Source organism: Pseudomyrmex gracilis, unplaced genomic scaffold (genome assembly GCF_002006095.1).
Source record: "Pseudomyrmex gracilis isolate BER0280 unplaced genomic scaffold, ASM200609v1 scaffold_224, whole genome shotgun sequence".
NCBI lineage: Eukaryota > Metazoa > Arthropoda > Insecta > Hymenoptera > Formicidae > Pseudomyrmex > Pseudomyrmex gracilis.
In genome coordinates, this window is record NW_018020808.1 from 102,037 (window position 1) to 116,755 (window position 14,719).

The window sequence follows — 14,719 nt, forward strand, 5'->3', positions numbered from 1 at the left end:
TACGTTTTCTAGGCACTTCCAACTTCTCCGCATATACGTGTATATGCATATATACATATATACGTTCGTATGTATATATATATATATATATATATATACACATAGAAGCAATACTATCCGTAAATTTCTCAAGCAGTACCGGCTTGGCGCGCACAGAAACGTCGTCTTTAACTTCGAGTTTTAAGAGGGTTACATTGCGTTGCGTTATATTTCTTACACAGTCCGGTGATAGATTTATACGTCGAGAATGAGAGATTGGAGTAAAGTCATAGTAAATTGGATTAGGGAAGTTCTTGGATAAAAAAAACTGAGTTTTATCAAAGACAAATTGACAAAGACAGAAAAATAATTTCTTATTTTTTGTAAAACACAAGTGCATTCTATTATTTAATTTACCTATATGAATACATATAAATTGTCACAAAATTATTTCTATTTGTTGTTACTCTGTGTGTGATTTACGCTAAATCCAAATAGCATTCTTCATTTTCAAATTGTTAGATCTTCTCTTAGATTACATTTAGATCGCACACATTTTTGGAACATGAATAAAGAAAGTGTTTTCTAATGAATGTTTGGTCGCTAAAAACACAAATCCGGCGGCAAAATTGGCTTATCACGTCAGGTGTCCAAGAACATTGATCAAATGTGCTAAAATTGGCGTTTTCGACTATATATTTACGGTAGATATTTACAAAAGATCAAGCCCAAAAGATCAGTTGTTGGAGTAAAAATTTACTCTTTCTTTGGAGTAAATTAAGATCTTTCGCGCGCACAGTACGCGCATACAGTATTCCGTGATAATAATAATACAGATTTAGAATACGGTTTTACATAGTGCCGTTGGGAAGGGGTGAAGTTACCTGCATAATTGCACTCTATATTCAGTCGGCTTTAAACCGCGGAAGCTTATGCGAATATGCGATTCTGTGATGCGCGCGCGCATTCTCTCGACGATATCGTCAATTTCAAGCAAGTTGATGTGAATTAAGTTTCTATATCTCTGAGTAGATTTGTTCGTGAAAAAAAATTAAATGACAGCTTCACAAGACATACTTATTTAATTAAAAAATTTAATTCCGGATTCAGATTTGATAATAAAAATCTGATATTGATGATATCAGCGGTTGTCAAATGTCGCGTGTAATATCTTGCAAACACGGTTTGACCAATTTTTTTTAAGATAATTTTCTATTGTAATATCACATCTTTGTTATCAAATCTCATTAAGTTTCTATTGGTTCCCAGATCTTGAATACATGTTTTTTCATAATTGTGTAAAGTACCAACAACAATAATCCAAATGTATTTTATTTTCCGAACGATGGACAAAAAAATCGGTATTTTTTACCGATTCTTCTTTCTTATCTGCTTCTGAAAATGGTAAATGTTTTCAAAATTAGAAAACCATCGAAGAGAAGAAATCGAAAAAAGAAAGTAAGAAGTAAAAAAAAACAAGGAATAAAATATCTCTTTGACGTTCAGCTGGTCAAACCACAAAACGATGCGGTCGACCGACGATAAAACATTTTATTGCCGAATTCCCTTCGATTCTTCCTCAACTCTTCGCGCCATCTCCGCAACTGAAAGCATCTCTCTTGCGTAATCTTTCGAAGTTCTCTCTTTTTTCTCTTTTCTTTCTTCGGATTTTTTGACTTTTGGAAAGAAAGAAAGAAAAAGAAAGAAAAAAAAGAAAAAGATAGATAGATAGATAGATAGAAAGAGAGAGAGAGAGAGAGAGAGAGAGAGAGAGAGAGCACGGTAAAGCGATGAGAGACTGAATATGCATTGTGTTGTAAGTTGGCGATTCTAGCGATTCACAAAAATAGTCAGTTGAAAGCAAAAGCGTCGCATTGTCCCGTGTGATAAGACGTACGGAGGAGGTAAAGAGCAGAGAATCTCGATAAAGGATAACATGTCGCAAGGATCAGACATTCTGGATGCGTATCTTTGAACTCCTTGATTCTGCGTTTCTCTGTACAAACATTTGTAGTATCGAATGTGCTAAGAAAAATGCAAATAAAAATTTTTTTCGGATCTATTCAAAGAGAATTTAACATATGACACGTGTTCTCAACACTTCCCACTCTAGTAAAGAAGTTCAAACAAAGTTTACAGAATGTTATAAAAGTTTTATAAAAATTTAAAATAAAACACTATTGAGTAACAATCACCAAATTTGTCGCGCATAATAAGAATTTATATATATATATATATATATATATATATATATATATATATATATAAGTTCAATATTTAATTAATAACTCAAACTATCAGAAAGTAAGATACAGAAAACTGCAAAGTAGATACTTCGGCGTTTGACGCAGTTGTTGAGATTTTTAAGATTAATTTTCATTTTACAGAATTTCGACGCGCGAGGTTCTTTACATGTAACGCAATTTTAATTTGCACGAACTGCGAAGCCACGAATTTACGAGAGGACGATGCAAACGAACAAGCAATGTATTGTCTGAACTTTTTTATTAAATAACTTCGAGGTCCAAATAACATCGGCTGGATCAAACTCCGATCATGGATGTGTTCAGCGTTGAAATCGTGTTGGAAACTCGCTGATGTAATTTTTATGAAACTTCCCAAACACACACACACACATACACACACACGCACACACATGTTTGAGACTATCTTTTATTAAATTGATGAACACAACGTGTCCAAAAAAAAAAAAGCAAACAAGAAAAATGTAAAAGAAAAATATAATTTAAAAACAAAAAAAAATGAATTATAATTAATGCATACAAACAACCATGTTTAAACATGTACTCGTATGTTGCAAGATTAATATCTCTTAATTATATGTGATAATATATATTTTTAATAATAATTCTCTATTTACATTCTCATTAGTACGAACAACATATTATTAGGTATATCAATTTCAGTTTAATTGTAATTAGATTACTAATATTTGTGTTTGAATATATAATTGTTAGATTATTTGTATTTGTTTGCAAAATGATTTTTATTCTAGAATTTTTCAAGAATATAATTTTATACAATTTACAAATATTTTACAATTTACAAATATTTTACAATTTACAAATATTTTACAATTTATAAATATTTCACAATTTACAAATATTTTATATATTTTATACAATGTTATTTATATACATATATATCTATCTTTATTATTAAATAATATATACTATATTATATAATTTATATATATTTATATAAAACTATTCTTTTTCTATTAAAATATAGTATAAAATTATTCCAAGTGCAGCAGACATATACACAATGTCGTTATAAATTTGTTTTTTTTTTTTGGTTTTGATACTTTCTCATTATGACGATATTAAAAGCAGACTATGTTTTCTAATTGCTCGGTTGCTATGTGTTAATACATTGTTTTATATTGTTTTATCCCCAACTCTATTTTGTATGCATCTCACTTCGTCCGAGGAATTTAAATGCATCGAAGATCAACGAAGGAATATCGATTGCCACAAAGGCAAGCGAGGATAGATGTGGCCGCTAAGGAACGCGATCGGAATTCTTGAGGCGACGAAGTTCGCCACTCTTGTCTCTTTTTTTCTTTTCAATCGTTCATCAACTCTTTAGTTACGTATGCTATACGCATACCTCGAGCGATGGAGGCCAAATTATAACCTCTGGGATTATGTTATCTATCTCTTCACGATATCAAGAACTTAGCTCACTCTTCAATTCGCACTTTTTTATTTGATCGAGAAATTTATTATCAACCTCTATCCTTTTTTAGTAGCAAAAAAAAAAAAAGAACTACAAGCAAGATCTAAAAGAAAAAAAAGTTTCTTTGTCTCGGAAGATCCTCAAAGTTCCTCGGATGTTCCTTTAGATTAATTTTTTCAGATATTTAATTTGAGATACTGCCGAGATAAGAGAAACTACTTCGGAACGATGTTCTTCGTTAAAAAACTTGATAGAAGGAAGAAGCTAATCTCTTCATTTCTCTACATATAACTTTCGATCCGCATAGTGCGATTTTTTTCTCAACTTAAATTACCACCATTTAATATATGAACAATCATCTGGAGTGTTTTTCTACACTCCAGCAAGTTTTAATAGCTTAAAACTACTAGTGTGTGAAACATAGACACTTTCTATTGCGCGGATTAAATCTCAAAAGATTTGATTGAAAAATAAAAATATGGATTCCAGGTCAACAAGAAAAACTGCCGTGACGTGAGCTTCATTTTTCCGACTCTGGGATGTAAAAAAACATCCCAGGTGATTGTTCTCGGATTAAATAAGAGAATAATATTGCATATACAGTGCTTATACTTATACCGGACACAGAAGTCATATTCTACGCATAAAATAAAAAATATTTATTGCAATATTTTTACAGAAATATTGTATATTGGCGTTCTATGTGATATATCATCAGGCAATTAATTAATAACAGCAGAATATATATAGGAACTCGTACTGACGTCTATTGTAGGACTTTTTGATATGGTCGATTGGACGACAGTCTCGTCAATCAAGCGAAGGGGAGCACGTAAATTATAATCGACAATGACTTCAAATTGACTCGCGTAATTATGGATGCGAAATCAGGCATAGCATAGCGTCGCGGCGATGCATATCTGCATCTAACGGCCGAACGTCATTCCGATCGAGCGGTCTTGACAAATCGCAGCTTCCGTTTACGAATGCTCAAACGGCATCAATTTACATCGATCGATTTGTTCGCAATGTGAGCGCTGAGTGACGGTGAAATCGTCCACATCAAAGGCCGTGTTTTTTTCTTTTCTCAACGACATAAAACACACAAATCTCAAGAAAGTCGTTATTAATATTTTAACAAGAAAAGATTTTTTTTTATCGTAGTTGACATTAAAACTTCTATGAATCTGATGAAATATTTGTTTTATAATAAACAGGTTTTGCGGTTTAAAAATTATCACAGGTGACGACAGGATACGATTTGAATTTGTTCAGATCGACTGTTGCACAGATCTTGTTATTTCTAGATCTCGTTTGTACAGAAAATTTTCGCGCAGATCCTGTTGATTGTTCATAGTAATTGCATTTCAAAAACAGAGATCTCGTATTTGACTACACGTTGCACAGAACAGTATTTCATATAAACCATGTTACACAGACGACTTTATTGCACAGAAGCATCATTGTACATATTAAGTTAAGTATAAAAATGTTACTATTCTTAGTAAATATAATAATAGTAAATATAATATATTTTTTATTAGATTATATATTTTACTGGACTAATGCATATATTTGTCACGACACATTAGTAAAAGCATAATAAGTTTGGAAAGTACATGTTTCGGAGAGCGAGGTCAAAGAGACAGGCAGAGCTCGTTATGTATGAGAACTGCGTTCCCACGCAAACAAAAATAATAAACTTGAGAGTATGGAAAGTATCAAGGCCGAAAGCTACTGCGTGGAAGTACTCCAATGGATTTTGTTTGTGCTTTATAGATTACGTGGTGTGCAAATGTACGCAAATAATTTATGTGCAATGATGCTTTTGTGCAAAAATATCATCTGTGTAACATATGGTATACGTGCAATAATGTTCTGCGCAATGTGTAGTTAAATGCGAGATTTGTGTAATATCGCAATGTGTAGTTAAATGCGAGATTTGTGTGATATAATTATTATGGACAATCATCGAGAATCAATCGAGACAAAACGAGATCTGGGCAAAAACAGGATCTACGCAACAGTCAGTCTGGACAAATAATAATAACATTTTTGCAAACGAAATTCTCCCGTATGTGACATTTTAATTATAAAAGTGTTGATATATTTTTATAAAAATGTGTTTTTGCTCTATCTTTGCATATTCAATTAATAATTCAATTAATATTTTTCGCTCAATCAAATTAATCTTATTTCACATTGACTCATCTTTCTTGAAGTGCACGTAGGTATTTAGTTTTTTTTTTTTATCACAAAGCACTTACAAGTGTCTGTAGTAATCTGTATTTTTTTCAAAGAAATAACAGGAAATCGGAATTATAGAAATCGTCGTTTTCAATATTAACGACGTTTTTTTTACTTATTATTTCCCGTGAAAAGCGAAACATTCATCGCTACACCGAAAAAATTGTATTCTTGTTTTGAGGATATCCCACTTGCTTTAAGTATATTTTAGACTAAAATAGGCGCCAAGAAGAGTTTTTTATTTTAAGAAGAAAATCCTCTAAATAGTAATATTGATAAGAATATATACTGATTAGAATATAAAAAGCCTCTATAGAAAAACATATATATCTCACTATCAAAAAAGACTATATTCTTAAATTAAGAATATATTCTTAAATAAAGAAGAATATTTTTTTAATTTCAGAAGAATATCATCTAAAATCTTTAAGAAGATTTTTTAAGTATAAAATTTTCTACTTACAAGAATATAATTTTTTCGGTATATGAAATAATGTATGAGAGAAAGAATCGCGCTGACATTGTCAGCCATATCGATCGCTTTGGTTAAAAGTTACAGCAGATGCTGGACGGTGATGAATAATTTTCAGGATCTGTCCGGTCCCCGGCGGCTTCGTTCTTTCTTTTGGTCTCGTCGAACGAACCTTCTTCGCCTTTGTTTTATCGCGCGCTCTCATTATATAGCCGCGAGCGCAATTCTTTCCCTCTCTGCTTTCCTTCACTCGCTTTACTCTCGTCCGTCCTATCTTCGTCGATATTTCTTCTTATTTTTCTGTCTTTTGCTCTTAATCAGTCACTCTCGTCTCTCTTTGCACGGTGAGAGCGATCACCGCCAATATTCATTTTAAAATTCGACGTTTATTTTTTGCATAAAATACGATAATCAGCAGATTATAAAACTTCTCACTTCTAGCGATTGTCTTCCATGTCTTACACAATTTAATACGAATGATAGTGCGCGTTAGCTTATTCTTTTAAAAGATATAAAAGTTCTTTGTTACTTTTTTCTAAATATTTTATATATTAGGTTTATTTATATATTAAGTCTTATATAAAGGAGTAAAACATCTCAAAAAAACTTACTTTTTCAAAAAAAATAAAAAAAAGATAAAAAAAGAGCCAAGTACGCGCACAAATATTGTGTTCCGCTTTTATTTTATTATACTTTTTTCTTAGTTTACTCAAAATTTCAACATAAACAAAAAAAGTATTCTTGCGTATCTTGTAATACCATTACAGGGAAATTATAACAATATTTCTACAAACTTGTTTTCTACAAAATCTGTTCTACAAAAGAAGCGATATATATTAAAACAATGCGTATTAATAAATTAAATGAATAGAGCAATGAATGACATGTCGAACTCAGATTCGATTTAAAGTTAATGCAGATGCTATAGTAAATTAATAACTGGGATGTATATTCGCTGATAAGCCGCTTGCGGCAGAATATATTAGATGAATGGAAGTAAAACGCAGCGAAAGAAGACAATTCTTTCAATGCTAAAGCAAATGCGCATTCGCTCGATCTTTGATGCATTTCTCTTTGAGTCTTTTGCAAACTGCCGATTCTCGATCGGCATTTCTGAATCTTGGCTATTCTTATGGCTAACAGCAATCAGAAAACAGTCGAACTTCTTTTATCGTCGGCCATACATAATTCAGCAGGACTGTTCGCAGTCGCAAGGGAAGAAGAGAAGGCAAGTCAAAGATAAGCGATACAAGAAGCAGAGGGAGAAGAAGAAAAAAGAGTTAAAAGATATCTTGTGTTTTCTTGTAAAGTAGAAGCAACAGTCAAAATACCAAATGGAATACCACTCGTTGCAAGAGAAAAATAGAAAAAAAAAAGAAAGAAAATAGGGACGGAAACAAATATTGATTTTGAAAGTTTCCGCACCGTAAATAGGAAAAAACCGATATTTTGAGTTTTCTAGAATTTCACCGACGTACTGATAGAGATTCGTTGTTGCGCTAACTTTTTAAGATTTTTTCAAGTTATTGTTCAAAGCCTATGTGTGTTCCAACAGAGTATTAGGGCAGAGTCGAACTTTCAAAGAAATTAGTATATATTCTAATTTCTTTGAAAGTCTAAAAAGAGAAGATAAAAACATTTTTATCTTTATCAAACTTTATTTTTCACACAAATGATTGTTTATTAACACAAATAAGCATAATATACAGTCTTACTTCTTGTTATTATATTGTATGTTTGCTTTATATTTTTTTATAGAATTCTGACAATATTTTTATAAGAGTTTTCTCTATTTTTAGAACTGTTATTTTTTCTTTTTTATTTGTTCTCACAGATCGCAACGCGCGCGCGTTTCTTCTAGTTTTTCCTAGGTTGTTTTTATTTGTTTTTTTTTAAATTAATGTTTTAGATCTTGATATTCGAACGCTATACGTTCGCCGACATGTTCGCTTACGTTCATTTTGCCAAATCGAGAGAGAAACTCAATTCAAGGATAAGACGGCTCCCAAGTCAGAAACCAACGGAAAAGTCTCATTTATCGCCGTGAGTCCGTGAGTCTCGTACCCGGTTTGTCTCAGTATTTCTTCGGAGGTAGTTTGAAGGCGGAGGCTATAACGGACCTACGAAATCGCACCGATGGCGTAGACGCTATCGGAAATTTGAAGGGATGAGTATAGTATAGAAGCAATTCACTCTACCGCGGCAGAAAATATATTGGTTATATATATTACAAATATCTCATCTTGTTTTTCCTATCTATTTTTTTTTTCTAGCTTCCTTCGAACGTTGTTGAATTTTCAACAAAAAAAAAGTACTTCGAAAAACAACGGAGCTATTTCATTCTTATGATACCTTAAGATCCCATCCGTCAAGTTTCTCGTTGCTTTTGAAATTTTGTATCGGATAACATGTGGAAAAAAAAATATCGATATAAAAATCAAATTCGTATAAATTTTATTTGTAGTTTAGTAAAAGACCATTTGTGTGTCTATCTCTTTCTCTCTTCTTTTATTTTCTCTCCTTTTTTTCTCGGAAAAAAAAGTCTTATCGCGACGCACTCGACTTTCATGAAAATTTGTGTGTAGATAGAGTACTGCATATGATTGAAGGATGCAAACTCTGAGAAAAGTAAACCTTGCAACCCTTCATCATATGCAAAACACTATGCATATATAAATTTGCATGAAAATTGGACACCTCGCGATCATCATAAGCCTTCCTGTATGATATATCTTGTGCGAACGCTATATACCTTGTGAAGTTGTCTCCCGTCTACGCACATAGTAACACATGACAACTTCTAAGTGTATAATATACACTGTATATATATATATACAAGATGATATAAGATAACGTATAAAACTCTGTGCGTATAAAACACCGAAAAAATTGTATTCTTATTTTGAGGATATCCCACTTACTTTAAGTATATTTTATACTAAAATAGGCGCCAAGAAGGGTTTTTTATTTTAAGAGGAAAATCCTCTAAATAGTAATATTGATAAGAATATATACTGATTAGAATATAAAAAGCCTCTATAGAAAAAACATATATATCTCACTATCGAAAAAGACTATATTCTTAAATTAAGAATACATTCTTAAATAAAGAATATATTCTTCATTTCAGAAGAATATTATCTAAAATCTTTAAGAAGATTTTTTAAGTATAAAATCTTCTACTTACAAGAATATAATTTTTTCGGTGAATACAAAAGTAAAATTAACCTATTTAATTAACAGTTATAAACTTGTTGTTTCAAAGTGCGTGAGAATAGCAATCAAAGACTTATTTTTTCTTAAAACACAGAGTTTTTCGTTCGAAATCACGCGGCAATACACAGGTGAGAAATATATTTCGAAAAAATTGATGAGGATCCCATTGCCGTATATAACAAATTTAACTCTGCACTTCTCGGCGTGATGTAAGATTTTGTTTGCGCATTCCGACTGTGGCTTCCCCATCATCCCTTAGGGTCGAGAAATCGAATTCCGGTTGAGTATACGATCTCGAGTGCTCTCTTTCCCCTTGCGTCTTCTTGTCGACGCAATTCCTTTGAAAATCCCATCAATTATATTGCATTTACATATGTTTTTGTAAATTTAACGGAAATGTCAGTTTGTGTGCATATATATTTTACAAGCAAATAAAAAGTTACTCAAAAAAGTTATTCTACATAGCATTTTATTTTGTTTTCATCAAGAAATTAGAGAATGACAAAATATATAAAATACGAAAAATATTTCTTGAATTTTTTCAAATATTTTTACAGTTTTGAGTTAACGATTATAATAGGTGAAATAATCTTTACTGCTACATATTTGAAGGTTTACTTTATAACTGCACACTATATATGTTTCCGTTTCTACCTGAAGAAGAGAATCAGAAAAACGTTATTTGCCAGTCAAAGATTTGTGACATAATGACATTTCCGCGCACAAGAAATTTTCTAAAGTCACATTCTTCGACTTTTGTCAATTTCCACAGATCTCTCACTTTTTCTTCCTTCCAACAAAGATATCCTCCAGATTTCCTCTTGTCTTCCGACTTTTTTCTCTATCTTGGTTTATAAATTATCTATCAAAGATCTATCGAGACTCTGTGTTTGACCTCGGTCAACTTCGGCAAACTCCTCTCCGACCTCTTCTCAGACTACAGTTTAAGTGATAATGTCCGGGGTACACACCGGGGATGTTTAAATTCTACCGCTTCGCGCTTTCCATAAATAATTGCTAGTGGAAATGGAGTGGATTCCCCAGTGAGACTAGAACAAGTTTCATTTCTCGATCATCCGGATCAGAGAGATCTTCCGCGAAGAGTTTTTGTATATTTTCTATGCATGTCTTCTCACGAATAATTGAGTAGCTTTCTTCTCTCTTTCTCTCTCTGCACTCAAAGACGTTCAAAGAAGTTCAAAGAAGTAGCATCTCGAGATGTTTCTTGAGACTAATTAACGATGAATTCATAATTTCTTTCTCGTAGTCGTGGTACCTGTGTGTATCGCGTTTTAATCGAGCTTATTAGCAGAGTTTTTTGGAGATCCGTATGTTGTACAAGCGTTTTTTGATATTATACGGCAAAACATTATCCGCCTTCAATATAAGAAAAAAAATAAAATATCTGTATATAAGTCATTCCTTATTTTTTCATTGCAATAGGATCCAATTAAATGTCGCTTCATATCAAAAGTGTCTACATGGTTTTTTGAAAGGGGGAGCAGGGGGAGAGATGAAGCCACTCCCCTGCTTACGTGTACAACACGAACAAAAAGAACATAAAAATAATAATATTGTTCAAAAACTTTAAATTGATTAAAATTAAATTATATCTCCGAAACCACAAGACCGTCCTTCACGCGAAATTGATTTAGATAATTACTCAGTATGATCTGCTCTCACAACATATCTAAAGCGCGCCGAAATCGGCGAGGTGTGACTTAAAATACATATTTGTCACTTTCGATTTTAATCAATAAATTTGATATCTTGTTTGTTATCTTCGTAATCTCTTAACGGCAAAATACATCTTCAATATTCCAGAACACATCCACGCAAACTTGTTTGTCAGACTTGCTTAGAGAGCCGTCGTATATTATCGTGTTACAAGCACGAGATACGTACGTAACCGATCTTGCTGAGCATGTAAGATATACATACGGTACTGGTAACTGGCGCAACTATTCACGATTTAATTAGTATCAGTTACGCCTTAACCATGTTGCGAATATAGGCAACGTGCGATGTATTTTAGATGGATTCGTTTAGAAGGCTGATGAACTATCTTCGGCTCTCTCTCTTGTGTCTTGCAGTTACGTTATGCACTTTGTAATCCTGAGCATATACACCGAAAGTTTTTTATCAGACACGAAAGGAACGTATTTATCAATGTAAGAGAGAAGATAATCCGAAACTCTATTAAAAACTAACTTTGTTATTATCCGAAGAAATATTACACTGTCAGACAAAATTGATTCGATTTTTTTTTTTGTATTTGACTTGCAGTGTGTCATTTCTTGAAGATTTTTGGTCGCTGAATTTAAATCTGGGTTCGGAAAACTTCTGTCACGTTACATTTTCAAGAAAATTGAAGTAATATGGATTAAAATTGACGATTTTGACAATATTTAAAATGATTTTGCGATTAAGAAAATTTTATTTTTCTAATTTCGTCTACGCTATCTAAAAGTACTATTCTTTATCTTTCAAATAAAAGCTACGGTCCAGACTCTGTAGATATGTATGATTTTTTCAGTTGTGAAAATCAGCTGATGGCGAAAAATTATCATTCGCCACTCGCTTATTTGATCTATCTTTTGCTCTCTTTATCTGTTCAGACCTAATCTATCTTACATTTTGGCTGTGTGAAAATTTTTCAGACACCCTGTAATATGCACATGACCATCTAGACCATAAATTAATTTTTCACATGTGTCTACCTTTCCATTATTTAAATGAGCAATGTATATTTTTATAAGGAAACTTATGTGTGTGCATAACAGTGCGAAACAGTAAAACATTATTTATTTTTTTCTCTATTTATATGGCTGGAAAAAAAAATAAAACAAAATTTACACGGGAGACAACAACATCTAGGTGAAAAACTATACGTAATTTTAAAGTCCGCAACACGATCCTGAAATAAACGCCGTGGCGCGAGGCGCGTAATTGCTGAGAGTATTCCTACGCTGTAAAAATGCGCGGTCGTGTCGCGAGAAACGACCCGTGAACCCGAATAAACGACCGCTGTGTCTCATTTCTCGATCATATAAGTATGACCTCTGCGTTTAAGTTCATTGACGCGAAACTTCCGCCCGATGTGATATTCTTTCACATTGCTCACTCCGGAAGCTGCCGAATCAAAAATACACGATAGCGGTGCAGTTCGCCTATATGTGCGCACCGACTGACTAAACAACTCTTGGGTGTAGATTTATAGACGAGCGACAACCCGTTGGGAAATCAACATCGTCTGCGCTTTCAACGATCTCTCGCGAAAGAGAGAACGGAGAGTTTTTCAAGTTTTCATTGACGACAGCGACGTCGCGCTCAAAAAAAAAAAAAAAAAAGAAACCGAAGAAATGTAGACGTTATTTTTAACTTATCAAATTTTTTATTTTTAATATTAGATCATCGTAAACTTCTTCGATGACTTTTTAAAATTAAAAATTTTTATTAATGAATTTTTGAGAATTATACATATACAGGCGATCATTTGTTTAAATAAACGTCGATTGTTTCTTGAAATGAAAGTTGTAGCTGGCAATGAGATAAATACAATAGTTTTTTTTTTTTTTTTTTTTTCTATCGAGAAGTTTCCTTCCATATATGATATCTCATATCATATATGATATCTCATATCATATATGGAAGAAAAGGATGTAATTAGATTATAAACTTGGAAAGACGTACTGGCTTTTGGAACGCAAATCTAAACTTTCTCTGCGCAATAAAGTGCCGCTCTACAAATCTATTATAACGCCGGTGTGACATACGGTATTCAATTATATAGGGATCGGCTTCGAAATCTAACATAGAAATTCTGGAAAGATTCCAATCAAAAATTCTTCGAATACTATTAAACGCGCCCTGGTTCGTATCTAACGAGATTATACGCGTCGAGAGAGATCTGGGAATAGCAACCGTCAAAGATACAATAAAAAGATGTGTCTAAGTATATACTTAGACTAGACTCCCATTCTAACCAGCTTGCGTTTAAACTTATATATACTTAGACTAGACTCCCATTCTAACCAGCTTGCGTTTAAACTTATCTCAGAAAAAAACAGACAGGCGGAGAGACTAAAAAGATTTAAATCCTTGGATTCTACATACGGATTTAAATAATCATTTCTAAACTATGCTGACAATGTTTCCTTTGAAATATGCCTTTAACAAATACCAATCTTAGGATTGGTATTAACTACTGAATTTTAAAATCTTTAGTTTATTTTAGTTTATTTTAAAATTAGAGTAAGAATTATATACAATTTACTTATTGTTATGACGGATGATAAATTTTTCTAAAAGTTTCTAAAAAAAAAATTATGAAAATATTCAAAATATTAATTAAAATAAATTTTGATGTTTTTTTTCAACGAATCGAATATTTTTGTACTTTCAGTGTTCCAGTACAGCTTCGGGCGATTTTTCGGAACGAATAGCTGCGCTTCTACAATCGTCTTCGACTCAAGATGATTGCTAGTAGTGTATCCTACACTAGATACCCCTTGACAGCCCTTTCTTCCGTGGTCCAGAATGCCGACAAAAGGAAGAAGGAAGAGTGACATCCGAGGGAAAATCGACACGTGCGGCGCGTTTTAAGAAGTTTTTGTCGAGCTAATCTGTAAGCTTTAACGCGTTCTGAGGCAACGTCTCTCTTCTTTAGGCTTAAGACTCGTTCTCTTTTTATCGCGGACAATACTGTGGAATACAACGTATACAAAAAACACATAAACATGAACACATGAAAACAAACAAACTGCAATTTTCGGTAGATTTTTCATGTTGACAAAAAGTACTCCTTTTCTCGAGACTCTTCTCTTTTGAGCGAGAAAATTTTATTTACAATTAAAAAACTTGCACTTATATTTTATATTATATATATTTTTATGTATATTTGTTCACAATCAAAACTCAGGATTAATTTAAGTATATTCAAGTATTTAATTATTAGATAAGAGTTTTAATTCAATATTCTCTCTTGTTTTAATTCTCTTGCATTTCTACATAAAAAAAAAAAACAAAAATAGAAAAAAATTTTCATATTCCCCTACGAGCAAATTTTGGAAATAGACTTGAAATGGAATATAATATTTAACG

General features: G+C 32.4%; 1 protein-coding gene across 1 annotated transcript in view; it reads left to right on the forward strand.

Moving 5' to 3' along the window:
* LOC109858776 overlaps nt 1-14,470 on the forward strand; it is a 50,261-nt gene extending 35,791 nt beyond the window's left edge. The window contains exon 3 of the mRNA XM_020436365.1: nt 14,022-14,470. Coding sequence (XP_020291954.1) covers nt 14,022-14,102 — 81 coding nt within the window. The 3' untranslated portion in view covers nt 14,103-14,470. The remainder of the gene's footprint in view (nt 1-14,021) is intronic.
* The last annotated feature ends 249 nt before the right edge of the window (nt 14,471-14,719 follow it).